This window comes from Apus apus, chromosome 18 (assembly GCF_020740795.1).
Source record: "Apus apus isolate bApuApu2 chromosome 18, bApuApu2.pri.cur, whole genome shotgun sequence".
Classification (NCBI taxonomy): domain Eukaryota; kingdom Metazoa; phylum Chordata; class Aves; order Apodiformes; family Apodidae; genus Apus; species Apus apus.
The window spans coordinates 6,309,159-6,323,467 of NC_067299.1; the positions used below are offsets into that span (position 1 = coordinate 6,309,159).

At 38.0% G+C, this 14,309-nt stretch overlaps 1 protein-coding gene across 5 annotated transcripts in view; it reads right to left on the minus strand.

Moving 5' to 3' along the window:
- NF1 (neurofibromin 1) overlaps positions 1–14,309 on the minus strand; it is a 91,229-nt gene that overhangs the window by 57,612 nt on the left and 19,308 nt on the right. For 3 of the 5 annotated variants that reach the window (XM_051635315.1, XM_051635313.1, XM_051635311.1), the window contains exons 12-27: positions 13,349–13,480; positions 10,397–10,531; positions 9,733–9,846; positions 9,140–9,219; positions 7,653–7,776; positions 6,245–6,388; positions 5,532–5,778; positions 5,133–5,206; positions 4,935–5,018; positions 4,124–4,564; positions 3,576–3,715; positions 2,906–3,028; positions 2,447–2,530; positions 1,696–1,812; positions 576–757; positions 259–470 (exon numbers count right to left, since the gene is read on the minus strand). In XM_051635315.1, coding sequence (XP_051491275.1) covers positions 259–470; positions 576–757; positions 1,696–1,812; positions 2,447–2,530; positions 2,906–3,028; positions 3,576–3,715; positions 4,124–4,564; positions 4,935–5,018; positions 5,133–5,206; positions 5,532–5,778; positions 6,245–6,388; positions 7,653–7,776; positions 9,140–9,219; positions 9,733–9,846; positions 10,397–10,531; positions 13,349–13,480 — 2,433 coding nt within the window. Of the gene's footprint in view, positions 1–258; positions 471–575; positions 758–1,695; positions 1,813–2,446; positions 2,531–2,905; positions 3,029–3,575; positions 3,716–4,123; positions 4,565–4,934; positions 5,019–5,132; positions 5,207–5,531; positions 5,779–6,244; positions 6,389–7,652; positions 7,777–9,139; positions 9,220–9,732; positions 9,847–10,396; positions 10,532–12,403; positions 12,449–13,348; positions 13,481–14,309 lie in introns of all 5 variants that reach the window. The other 2 variants (XM_051635312.1, XM_051635310.1) reach the window with 1 other exon arrangement.

Here is a 14,309-nt window from a genome sequence, read left to right on the forward strand (position 1 = left end):
TCTGTAATAAAATAACCAGCCCAAACAGATGCATTTATTACAGTAAGTGTATATAAGATTATTCCTAAACATTAACTGAAAATTTGCTATCAAAATGCAGTTTGTAATCAAGATCTCTGGCAATTAGATGCAGTACACTTCTCTACCTCATTTCTTTTCAGCAGACTGTTGCTACACCCTTCAGGTTTGCACCCATTTTTATTTCAAGTCTGAATATTTTGAAAAATAAGAGGAAATAAAATGCATGAATCAACTTACCCACTGAGAACAAGGCACCACATTGGCTAAAGCCATAGCAATAGGAAGCTCCCCCTGATCACCCATCATTGTAACCAACTCCACCAATCTCTCAAACCGATCTGCTAGCACTGTTTCTGCTAAGGTATCAAATTCTGTTCCCTGCTGCAGAATTTTGGTGAGGACTTCCATAAACGTAGCTCTTGTTTGGAGGTCTTTATGATAGCCCAAGCCTGATTAAAAAAACCCAGAACTACTAAGGAAGATGTAAAAATAAATGGAATACCAATGTCTTCATTATGTATTCATTTATGCACAGTTATCTCTAACTACTTTACCTATTGAGTGCATAAGACCACTGTCCACATTTGCATTGAGCAAATTTGACATAGCAAGAACCGTGCAGTGCCGGAGCGAAGCCAGTCTTCGAGACATCCCACGTTTCCTGCCACCTGTTTGTGCACTTTCATCTTCAACTTCACTACAGTCATTTAGGAGGTTCATAAACAGTGTGAAATACCTGAAGAGAAAAAGACCTGGGTAAGTCAAAGAGATTCTGCAAAGGCAAGAAAAGATCCGCGTACAGTAGCAAACAGATGGTAAGACTCCCAAAATATCTCCTCACTGCCCCAAGTAATATCTCCTGTAGCATGGTCCCAAAAATTGTATGCACCATCCTAAAATTTGTATGCAAATGGAGCATCTCCCTTATGAGGAAAGGCTGAGAGAGCTGGGACTCTTTAGCCTGGAGAAGAGAAGGCTGAGGGAAGACCTTATTAATGCCTCTAAGTACCGAAGGGTGGGTGCAAAAAGGATGGAGCCAGAAGTTCCCAGTGACAGGACGAGGGGCAATGGGCACAAGCTGGAATATGGGAAGTTCCATTTAAATATAAGGGAAAACTTCTTTACTGTGAGGGTAACAGAGCCCTGGGACAGGCTGCCCAGGGATGGTGTGGAGTCCCCTTCTCTGGAAATATTCAAGACCCACCTGGATGCATCCTGTGGAATGTGCTCTGCGCCTTCCTGCTTTAGCAGGGGAGTTGGACTAGATGATCTCCAAAGGTCCCTTCCAACCCTGACAATTCTGTGATTCTATATGCAAATTTTCTCAAACCATGCAAACAAATTTCACAGACATGCCTTTACAAACAGATGTCTTGAAAGAGATTTTAAGCTTCATGGATAAAAATATAATATTAAAGGAAGCTAAGGCCTCCCAGGAATTAAGCATACATTTGCATTAAGCAAAAACAAAGCCAAATTTTATCCTGATTTTGTAAATGAAAATGTTTCCATAAACACTGGAGGCAAAGATTTGTGGAATGGGACATATAAGAGGTAATTCCTGTTTGGGTAAACTAATTTCTGCTAGAAAAGAAACCCATACTTTGTAATAAAAGCCATATTGTGCACCTACTTAGTCACTGTATAGAAAAACAGTTACAAGTCAATATTTACTTAAGAAATAACTGAGATTTTGCTTCCATCAACTCAACACCATCTCCTTCTTCAGGTTGTAGTGGAAGCCCAGCAAGAAGAGAGACCACTGCTTCCATACTTGCTTGGTCCAAATCTCTGAAAAGTAATGTTTTAACAAGCTGTGAATTAGCTCAGCAGAATTAGTCTCTCCTTCCCCTTGATAATTTTCCCACCCAGTTCCAAGTCCCTTTTCCTTATATACCTAACTGATGCTAGTATATAGCTAACTGCAGGTGGGAAGAATCATTAGGAAGAAAAGTTATTCTAGTGAAGTTCTGTCCATCAGGAAAACAGCTGTTAGGTTCTCTGGCATTGGTCCAAGCCATCTATCTGCTAAGGACAACAGCAAACCAAATTCATCTCTTCAAAAAAGCAGTTAAATATAAAGTCAACACTGGTGATTTTATTCTTCAGAATGCATCATATGAAGATATAGCACCAGTAAAGAAAATGTTTAATCCTAATGCTGAATCGGGAAAGGTACTAAAAGGAATAAAATACAATCAGTGGATTAAAAAAAACCCAACATCTCAAGAGCCGCGTTAATTAAGATTATGAATTAAATATCAATCTGTTGCTGCTCACCAAAATTTAGGTTCAAGTTTTATCTGTTCCTTAAAGCTACTACTGCTAACGGAAGTCCACACAAACCAGCTCATCTGTGGGTATAAAGTGCCACCTGGAATACTGCGAGCAACTTCAGAAACAGTTCAAGAACAGTCTTTCTTACCTCGTCAAGCACTTCACATCTTCATCTGTTGCTTGATTTGATGTTCCCATCACCCAGTCTGTCAAATATTCCACCATTTTGTTCCTGTTACATTCAGACATACAGCTTTAGCTTTGTTTTTTTGGCTTTTCTGAAACACCTCTTCCCCCAAACATAATTCCTACTGTTGGCATCGTTCTTAATTATTACAAATCCAGTGTAACAGCTACTTGAACCATCACACATTGAAAATGAATTGTATCAAAAAGTTTTTACATGCTTAGCATCCCCACATTTAAAATAAAATTTTAATGCAGCACCAGGCTCTAAGTTATTCTGAAGAGGAAGAAAAGAGTCTTATCCCTGCCACAAAAAGCCTGGTGTGAAACAGTTTTTAGTTCACTTTTTAAACATGTAACCAAATAAATTTACATATATCCACACCACACCATCCTAGAAATTAGACAGTGCAATACTTACCTAAACTTCATTTCTTGGCAAAAGGAAAGGTCATCCCTCCTCTCCATCATGACTTCTACTAACTGACATAGCTTAGTTTTTATTTGAATTGCATGCACCAAATTCCCAAGAACACGCACATACCTGAAGAAAGAAAGAAAAGGTTTTACTACATCCTTCTTGGTGCTCCATACTACAAGACCCACATATCTGCAAATCTTTTCAGCTACACGCTGGCTGACCCAGCAAAGTTGGATAATGGGTTGGCAAGTGTTTGGGCTACCTTTTTTTTCTTTTATTTCAAGTGAGTAAGTCAGCCCTTCACCAGCTGAAGGTCAGTACCAAATTTCTCCTGGCCAAAAAAGTCTTCTACTAGTATAAAACTGAACAGAAATCTGACCTACAGTTAGTTTTTAACCACCAACACCACTGCCCAGCAAAGAAACCAGGAATGTAAGAACAGGGCTGAGCTATGGAATGGTTAAAAAAAAGTCACTCTTCATCAGTGGATTTTATGCTACACTAAAATGGTCTCCACAACTACTGAAGTTGTCAGAACCATGAGCAGGAATGAGCAGAAAAGCAGCTGTTGCTTCTCCATGGACGCAAGCAGAAAAAATACAAATTAAAACAGTCCACCTCGTTTCTTAAACATATTGCTTTGTATAAGAATGTCAAGGAGATTTCTTACCTAACCAGATTTAGCATCATTGTCTCAATACTAGCTTGTCCAAGATGTTCTGAGCTCCCTTCTGTGTGATTGTCAAGCAAATTCTTCATGATAGCAATGGTCTGCTCTACAAATTGTGTGTTGGTCTCAGTTAACAAAACCTATAGGAAGAAAATTGGTGGTCTTAATCCTTTACACACAGCACCAAAATAAAGGGTATTTATCAAATACAGTGCAGCATTTCAAAAATCTAAGAGACAAGCATTATTCGACTTATCACCAAGCTAACAGAATCCCAATATAGGCCAAGACTGAGTATGTCAATACCAGCCATAACGATTCTTAGAACATTCTCACAGATTCTGTATTCAGAGTTCACTAAGATTCCTTTCAATTACTTGATGTTAAATATAGCCCGGAATCACAAATACTGTAATTATTCATGCATGCTGTCAAATACAACCACAACACTTGCAGTTTTGTTGTACAAACCACGACCAGGTATGTGAAAGACAAGACTGATGCTTTTCATCAAGCCACAAACATGAAGGACCTTATCACCACTTTACCTGTCCTTGAGAATCGAAGAACTTGCTGATGGTGTTCTTCAGTTTGTTAAACAGCATTGGATAAAGTGCTGGACTCAACTCCAAACCCACCAGATCTTTAATATTAGTCCGTATCTGCAGTCCCACTTTCTCGTGGTTACAGACCATCAGAGTCAATAACCGGTCGATGAATTTGCTGACAGGAGTCTCTGCGTTTCCCTCGGTGGACACCATGGAGATCATGGAGCCCTTCCGTTCATTGACAGGGCCCATGGGAGGGCTGTAGGTTGCCAGCCCTGCATTGCTACGATGCTGCAGGCACACTCCTCCAAGGGCACACAGGAACCCTGTCATGTTGATCCACTCCTGAAGAGAATCAGTGTCAGACAAGTCGATGGAGCCTCCCCCACTGACATGTGACATTCGCCTCTTCACAATTGTTTTATGAAGACTTTCAGTAACCTGGGAAAAGAACAACTGGAGATGAAATCTCTTCAATGAAACATAACTAGAGAGGGATCCGAATTTTGAAGTATTCTGTAACACATTTACAATTCCAGTCTCAAGAATTGTCTAAGATTGATCTTGTACAGCTTACTGTGATAGTATGAACATAAAAAAAGTGGCTCGGTTTTTAGAGAAGCTGAAAAAAACAGGCTTCTTGGGCTTTTTAGTAAGCATAGAGGACAACTGATTACCATTCTTTTTCTGGAATACTTTCATGGAGCTTAAGTCTGCCTGCAAAAGTAGTTTTCTAGATTAAAATTACATTCCTTCAAATTAGTAAGCTTAAATATTTCTTTTGAATTTTCAAGAAAAAATTCATAGTCACCTGCCCATCTTCCATTTTGGTCTTTGGATAGTTAAGGATCAGTTTTGTAGCTTGTTCCCATTTTGCATGTGTATCCTCCCAGGCCTAAAATAAAATACAAAAAGATTTAACTTTGCAACCACCTGTAGCAACTGTATTTTGTTTAAAAAAAATAAATAAATGCATGCAAAGAGTATATAAATTGAGATGAAACCTCACCTCTGTGTTGCCTGCAGTTGGATGTTCAATGCGTCTTAATAAAGCCATCACCCTCTTCTGGAGAGCTGCCCTCCCTACAAAGGAGAGCAGAACATTTACCTCAGCTTTTTGAAAACCAATCTATATCAAACGTGAGATCTTTGAAAGTAATTATTCACTACAGAGGAACATATCCCCTTAAACTGTTTAGAAAATTATTCTTCCTGTTAACACTTTCAAGTCCTCCTGAACTCAGTCACCCAAATTCTCTATTATTTCTACCAGTTCTGCTGATTAATACACTTCAGTGAAAGCAGGAGTAGGAATCAAATCAAACAACCTCAACCTGTTAAAAGAACAGAAACACCAACAGTCTTATTATACAGATAGGGAAGTATTTTACAGATTCATGATCCTTACCTGTTGACATCATATTGCTGACAGATGCAAACTCCATGAAAGTGTTGTAGTTTGGCAAAAAATTATGCACTGAGACTTCATCTACCCCACACCTGATGTCTGCTTCCTCGCAGAGGTGACGGAAACAGGACATGGCCACCAGGACTGCCTCGATGTCCGGGCTCCACAGGAACATGTATAAGGCCACTTCCAACTTGGTTTGGGCTTGGCGACAAATGGGTGTTCCACTGCATCCTGCTGCACTTTCCTTGGGAGACAGAAGGTTCTGAATTTGGTAATATTGCTTATGAATATGGCAACTTTATTAAAATGCAGTCATCTTAAACAAGATCAGAGCTCTGGGTTTGATGCTGTTAAGAACCCACTCCTTCCGTAAGGAGAACCACATACTTCGGAAAATCTGATTGAGACTGTAAAAGTGTACATTAAAAAAACCCAAAGTTTTAGGCTCATAAAATATGTTCTGAATAACCTCTTCACTTTTTTCCTGCAGCTAGAACTAGTAGTGAAGCTAGGCTTGAGAAACCTGCCTGTCCAGGGGTTTTACCTTACCAAAATGCTTCATTAAATGATCCTTCATGGCACATCAAAAGTACAGGTGATACTCTAAAAGGTGAGGTTTCAGATTTATTAACATTGACTAAAAACTCTGAATAATGTGGAGGGATGCTACACCTCCCCAGTGTTAAAAAGAATTACCATGTATTACTCACCATGGAAGAATTCCCTTTCCCTTTCCTGAGGGTAGCTCCTGGAGCACAGCGTATCATCTCTTCATGGTCAAGAGAAATTTGACTAGTTCCACCTCCAGAGACATCATAAAGGAAGAGAAAGTGGCAGGAACTTCGATCTGATTGCTACAAAGACAGAGAAGAAAAATTATAAATCAACTAATGTTTTTAAAAGGGGAAAGGTATAGATTTCAGGAAGGAAGAAAGCTCTTTACACAGTACTTTTCACACTGGTCCTCTCAGGGCTTTCTAAAGTTACCTATTTTAGTGGTACCTGAGAATGATACTTCCTCTAAAGAAACTATCTGGAGAGCCATCTTCCAAAAACATCACCCTGAGGTAAGCACAAAATGATGTCTTTTCCTCCCTTTCTTGGAGCCTCCTGAAAACCATATAGGCTTTTTTTTACTCCACAGAATACATAACAACATAAATGTAATTATAATTTGGATGTAATTAAGTCTAAAGAAGCCAAGCTTAGGAGTACTGCACATTTTGCTCTGTACATTTTATATTTTATCAGAAAAGCAGGAACTGAGATTGTGAAGGAGCTCTAATAACAACTCTTATCTTTTTCTGATCCTGATATTAACGACCATCCTCTTAAGCACTAAGAGGAAAGAGATTTTTAAAAGCAACTAATTACTTCTTAACTGGAAGGAGAATGATAATATTAAGCATATTCTTCATTTGAAGGACATTTCCATTTAGAGGTCAAATGTAAAAGTCTTTCTGAATTCACAGGAAGCCAGAAAGCCTCAGGTCCTCAGTTGCAATATGCAAGATTATATTTTACAAATGTATGTTCAACTGGAGACACCAAAAGAAAAAGACCTACTGCTCAGCATTAACAGAGTCTAAAAGTAGCATCCAGAGCTACCAAAGTTGAAAAGAGAAGAAAAATCATTTAAAGATAAAAATCCTCTTGCTGAAAGAGCACTTTTTAAGCATACTACACAGAACACAGGATCCTTTCCACATTAGCACAGCCACTTTCAGGCCAGACAAAAAAAAAAAAAAAAGAGAAACACTTTATTTTTTCTAGTAGATCTTTAATTCAAAATGCAATATAGCAAGTCTGGTTTTAATTTCAGCAAGTATAGCATTACAATATGTGTTTGGCTTGGAAAAAGTCTCTTGAGATTATTGGAAAGAAGTCAGAATTCTAGGAACATGAGATCCAAAAAGAAATTTTTATTTCACCCACAAAGAAGTGTATTTTATCATAACTAACTTTCCATTTTCCTCACTTTGTGGACTACAGAAAAGAGTAAGTATAGCTATTAAATCTCTTCCAAGCATAAAAAGAAATGAGTAAATAAAGGGAGTGATGAACCAGAGAGCAATTCACTCTACTGATCCTGACAGACAGATGTTAACATTTACTTACTTTGTTTTTGAGAAGAAATTTATTCCTACAGATGAGAATCTCTCGCAGCCACTTGAGGATTTCTGTGCTGCTGAGCATCTGATGACTAGTGAGCTTCTTGCAGATATAAAAAAGCATTTGGGAACTGCAGCAAAATGAAATTCAGCATTAGCTTTATAATCTACTAATAACATTTTTTTAATTTATCACTACATGTTACATAGAAATATTAGGATGAATATTCTATACATATACTAGCATCATCTTGTAAAATGTAAAACAGATATAATATTGGTGTGTACTTTGAATGACAAGCTCCCCTCTGACCCTTCCCACCGCCCAGCTGGTCTTTTTAGCTCCCTAGAGGAAGTTAAGCAACTTGGGTACTTGTTAGAAGTCCAGACTCCAGGGCTGTCCATTCAGAAGTCCTCCATTTATCCACAGAACAGATACAGCACAGACAGGGGCAGTACAAGTTTACCTACACTGCTCTGATAACGTGTCTCAACTCTGTTCTGGAAGGAACACATCTAGGGATGTTCCTTCTTCATATCCATTCAGGCCTCACACTCTCTGTTAAAACTGCCAAAGGGTCCAAATTAGTGTCAATTTTAATGGGTGTTTCCCCCAGCCCAAACAGACCACAAACTCATTTCGACTACTAGAAATTACAGTCATGAGCTTCAGTGATTGCCCATCTAGGTAGGGCTCAGCCCCAAAACTATTCCATAACAAGCCCCTCGAGCAAGATTTAGCAGCTGTGCAGATCCATTTGTTGCTGCTGGTAAAAGTGTTCCTCCCAAGCTGCTGCTCCCCTTCTTCTAAAACCAACACCTGCACCAATTCAGATTAGACCACCAAGGATTTCTTTTTAAAATTGTTTAACTCATGCAACTCTTAGAAATCTGAGTTTGCAGATTATTATTTTTTGGTTTAGCATTTTGTATATTTCTGACTCTTGGACCTTAATTTCCCTTAATATTCTCCAAGAAATCAACCATAACAACTGCTGTGAAGTTACAAAAAACAAGATACCTTTAATAAATAAAATTTCTTACATACACAGGAATGACAAATAGAGACCACAGGTCAGGGCAAACTACTACCTTCTTTAGGTGAGGGCTTCAGGGTCAAGATTAACAAACCCACACTTCTAGAATTGTTCAGAATTACCCCCTAAACCCCAAAAAGATAAAATAGAATTTAACCAAGTAGTAAGCACTTGGATGAGGTGGAAAAGTGTCTAACCTTTCAAATCAGCTATAATTTCTACACCTCAACATCAGGCTGAAAAGAGTCATTAAGAAAGCCAGCTAAATGTTTTTTATAGTTTTGTTAAATATGTATAATATAAGGAAGATTAAATGTTTCCATAAACACACATCATAATTTTCACTACAAATTCCTGCTCATGTTGCACAGGTTTCCCAAGACATTTAAAGCCATTTCAAAAGACAAGACAAACCAAAACAGCTCCTTCTCTAATTTACAAAAGGTAACTGACATACCTAATTTCCCAGAAGGTTTCTATGGGTGCATCAGGATTCCACAAGTCAATGCTGTCTAACTGGTGCAGAACTAGCAAGGCCTAAATTCCAAAGAAAGCAGTTTCACTTAAAGGCAGAAATGTACAAAGTACATCAGCACAGGCAGAGTTCACTTGTGTGAAATATTTCATTTTAGTTTTTATTAGATATTTACAATCCAAACCTAGAGATTTTACCAAGTATTCCCATATAAATCCAAACTAGACACACAGACACAATGTTTTTAAATGATAGCTTTTGGCTTTAATATTTTACTTCATGGGGCTCTCTGCAAAGATGGAACAAAGGGACAGACTGTTATTTCTAACACCAGGGATGAACAGACCATATTAAGAGGTGCAGGGTAATCTCAAGAGGTGATATATGAACTGCTTTCTAAATTTTCATGAAGGACTTTCTGGTAACACTTCCAGTCCAGGTGACGTTTAGAAGATCAATTAAGACCAAACTCTAAGACACAAAACTTAATAGCTAATCAATACTTCAGAGCTTCTACAAAAGCCTTGATTTGTCTGTGTACTAATCATCTGGCACAGAGAACAGGTCCCTCTTACCTCCATGGCTTCTTGTGCTATATCTGGCATGCTGGATTGTGGAACAAGCTGTACAAGGCCTGTAATTAATTCAGCCGTGCTACCCTGTGTCTCAGGCCCTTGCTTCCTTGGATTCTGAACATCAAAAAGGAAAACAAGTTTAAGTTGTAAAACTTTTCTGATCACTGACCCTGTCACTGACCACTACCACAGCATTCCCATTGTAAATCCAGGGGGATTTCTGGATCTTTAAAAGAGTACCTCATTTCTCACTAAGCTGTGATACCCCTTGCATCTCATACCCTTGACAGGATTGAAATTTTTTTAAATTAAACAGTAAAAAATGGAAGATCTAAGAGTGCATCTTTCTACTCACTGAAAAGATTACTAATTTTCCTCAATCTTATTTTACTTTTCTTCTTGCTCTATTCCCCTCTCCTTCCCCCCCCACACACACCCTTACTTTACAGAGCTTTATGCTCCCTTTCATTGAGTTGCTCTGGTTACACTGCTTACCATTTCTTTTTGGTTTTGCCTTTCCCCTTAGAAAGCCCAGCAGCTTTATAATCAGAGAAAATAATGAGTAGGGAATCATCCTAGATGCCAGGTTTGTGTTTTTCACTTTTATTAATTCAGTACCTTCAAAAGTAAATATTACTACAAATTAGTACTACAATATACTTACACACAGCAAAAGTTTTGGATCAGCATGAATCAATTTTACCAAGGATAAGAGCAAGAACTTGTAGCTTCTGGTTTCCAGATCTGTAGGTTTTTCTTTAAACTTAAGGCTTGTCATTTTCTCCTTAAATGTAAGACTCTGATGGAAGGAAAAATCACAGTGATTGTCAGTAAGGCAGAGTACACAGTAGTTATAAATCATCATCTTATGAAGTGTATTGTTTTTGTAATCTATAATTCATGGAAAAGTTTTAAAGTATAATATTCACTCAAGCATAGCCACATAGTCTTCTACTTAAAAATCCCCTTTTGTTGCATGTGTTGTCACTTTATTACATCTTTAAAGTTTCCTTAAGAATTATTTTAGTGAGCTGTGTATGGACATAAGAAATGTTTTTGCATAAGACAAATGGGTAAAAGGACCAAAAAGAGTTTACAGGAATTTTCTGTTTCCAAGAAAGAAATAAATATAAGTGTTTCCAACTAAGCTTTTCAATATATAAGAGGGTAAGAAACTTTTTTCCAAAGGCAAAATATTCTCTTTTTTTTCTACCATTACAGTCCAGATGATGGCATTTCCATCTGCATAGCCCCTGAAAAATGCACAAGGAACACAGTGCATCACTTACATTAAAAAAAATGACCTAGCTGCATCTGAAAAAGTCAGGAAACTACTTCTGTACCACTCAACCTCCTCATGTTGGCTGTGAAATAAGTGAATATGGATGCTACCAGTTGTAAGGATTTTTAAAAATTAAGTTTACGCTTTAATGCTACAGTGTGGACAACCCTCTAAAATAAATCACCCTGCTGTATGGCAACCAACTGCAGCTTTTTCATCTCAACAAAAATAATGTGGATGCAAGCTAAAGTCTGTCAAAAATAATATAGATACATATATATAAGTGTGAGTATATATATACACACACATATAAACACATTTATTAAAAAAATGTGAACTTGAATTAATTGGATTCCAGTACATCCAAAAGATTTTCATCTCTCTCCAATAAATTTAAAGAATTTTTATTTTCATTAATTTCCATCTTCTATCAGCAGGGATGAAGTTAGTACTTCTGCTTACAGCTAACAAAACAGTTACAGGACAGTAACTTGGACAAAAAAGTTGCTATTTCAGATATTCAACACAGGACAGAATGCAACACTCTTTAGAAACTCAGCTTTTTCAACTATTTTGTCTAGTTTATGGTTTGCTAAGATCTCAAACAATAACACAACCTTAGTTTTAGTTTTTCATTAAACAAGTTTTGAACAACAACAACCAAAAAAGCTAGCTAGAAATAATCCCCAAGGTAACTGGAGATATGACATTGTATAATTAAATTCTATAAGAAATTAGATCCTCATGCTATTTTGCTAAATAGTTACTGTGAAAATAGACAAAATCTACTACATAAAAAGCATCCAGTCAAGAAATTGATACTGGTAGAGATAACCAATTCTGTGCTACAGTTGAGGGAATTCTGAGAAGAGGCACAAGGCTAAAGAAGCTGATTTGTTTCTTGTGAAGCCATTTATTTACTTCACACAATCAAAACTAAAGCCCATCAATAAACAAAGACTGGGACATAACTGCTCTCTGCAAATATATCCAAGGGAGAAACACCAGTTTGAAGCTAACAACACTGGAACCAGAACAAACGGGGATACGTTAGACATAAATAAGTGTAGGCTGGACATGAGAAACCAGTTCTCACCACCAGAATGGGGAGACTCTGGAAGAGCATTGTGATGGAGATGTAGGGGCCAGAATGCAAAGAACAGAACCAACAAGAAGCCCTTCCTTCTAGGAGGGAGCTCGCCTGGTGGTGAAAGGGATCTCCTTGCAGCTGCAAAGCAGAGTGCAGAAGAGGTTCCTCCAGCCCTACCCTCTTAGGTGGAACCTGCTACCTCGAGTATCCCAGGTGAAGTGACTGCAGTGGTAACTATGCACAGAAAAGTCAGAGCAAGGAAAGGCTTTTCTGCGGTAGTTACAAGGGGTCATACTTACAGCAACAGAGGCCCACTGCCATGCAAAACAGTGACTGGTTGGCATCTGACCATGTCAGCAACAGCAGCCAGTAAGAACAGAAAATAAGAAGCAGAAGACAAAGCACCACCGATCAATGTCGAGTTGCCGTTACAACACCCCTGCTATTTTCTCAACAGATGAATATATACACGTAAAAAGCAAGTTAAACATGGTGTAGCTTTCAACTAAAGGTATTTGGATCATTTGCTTTCATCTGCCCAATAGGAATATTTTCATGTATCATTTTAGGCCTTCTAAAACATCCAACCAAGTTCACTTGACACACTGGAAGCCCTAAATGGCAAGTTCAGAAGAAAGGCAACACAGCTGCATGTAAACATTGTAAAACAGTTTGGATGAACTACAAATTTGAATTTGCTCAAGGCTTTTTCCAAGTCAATCAAGAATACTTGCTTTATTCCACAATGGCTGAAGAATCTTTTACTTCGTTGCTGTCACCAAGACCAAACAGTCAACTTGCCCAACAGAAAGCAAGACAAATGGAAAGGATACTCATGCCAATCATGGTTAAAAGCATTGCAGTGTTCAGAAGTTATCTTCACATACAGAATGCTTTTGGTTTTCAGATTAAGCAAGAATGGACATATTGCCTAGCTTTTCACACAGCAAGAAAGCTTAAAATGAACAGTTAGCCACAAAGGACAGTTAGAGAAGAAATACTTCTATGTTGCCAGTTAAAGAGCAGCATGAAAACTGAGAAACATACATCACTGACTAGAAACAGTCAACACACCAAAACCTACAAGGCTTACAGAGCATGTATGGCTCTCTGTTGCTTTTTGGACTGCGATGTTTCCCCCCCTCTATTTTCCAGTCTAGTTAATGAATAAAAAAGCTGGAATGGAATGGAGAGACAGGAAAAACAAGGGGTTTGTGTTTTAGCAGCTTCTTTGGAAGTCTCACCGGAGTCATACGAATGGCTGGGTGTGCCCCACAGCCCTGGACAGCTTTGTGCAGGGTCTCGCTGAACATGCTGCGCAGCTCCATGGAGTGGCAGTACACGGCGTCGATCTTGGGCCACCAGTCCAGAGCAGACTAGATGGAAACATGGAAATGCTCATTAACTGGTAGCGTAGGAGTTAAACTACTATTTCATACCTCTGAAAGCTGCAAAAGCTGAAGTATAACCACCCTTTACACAAACATTTTGCACATTGCCAATACCTTCACTTTTGCATTTGCACCATAAAACTCGTAATATTTAGGTGAGTTGTAACAGAAACAATACTTCAACTTGGCTGCTTACTATCCTACTCTTTTTTCTGAACAAGCACAAGCTCTGAAATCATGAGATATTTAAGGACACTAACTGCTAGTAAGTAATATTCCAAAATACCTGACAAGCTGTATTACTCCACCACAGACACCACCACATCTACAGCAGCATTTTCTCCCCACTTTGTCAAAGTGCCAAATACTGTTTTGTTTAAAATATATTGGTTTTCATTATGATGTTGATATTATATATATAAATGTTATATAAATATTATAAATGTTATATAAATTAAGTAAGGCTGGTTGCTGAACACTGACTGATTCTATTTTCATAATGATCACACAAGTATTTCAGAATAGTATTTCACTGACTTACAGTACAGTGATACACTGAAGAGGAACAATGCAGCAACTTTCAAAATATTTTTGGCAGTCAACATTTACTATAATTTTACACTATGTACATTCATACTGGGTCAAAACCCTGAGCAAAGCCATGAAGGCCAGCTCTTCCCCTAAGTTCCAATATCAATATACTAGAAGCAGAAGAAGGTGGTGTAACTATTAATGTCTTGAGTATTTTTCATGTAGCAATAAAGCAGCACCTACTATAAAATCAGAGAACATAAGATTGATTTTTCATCTTACA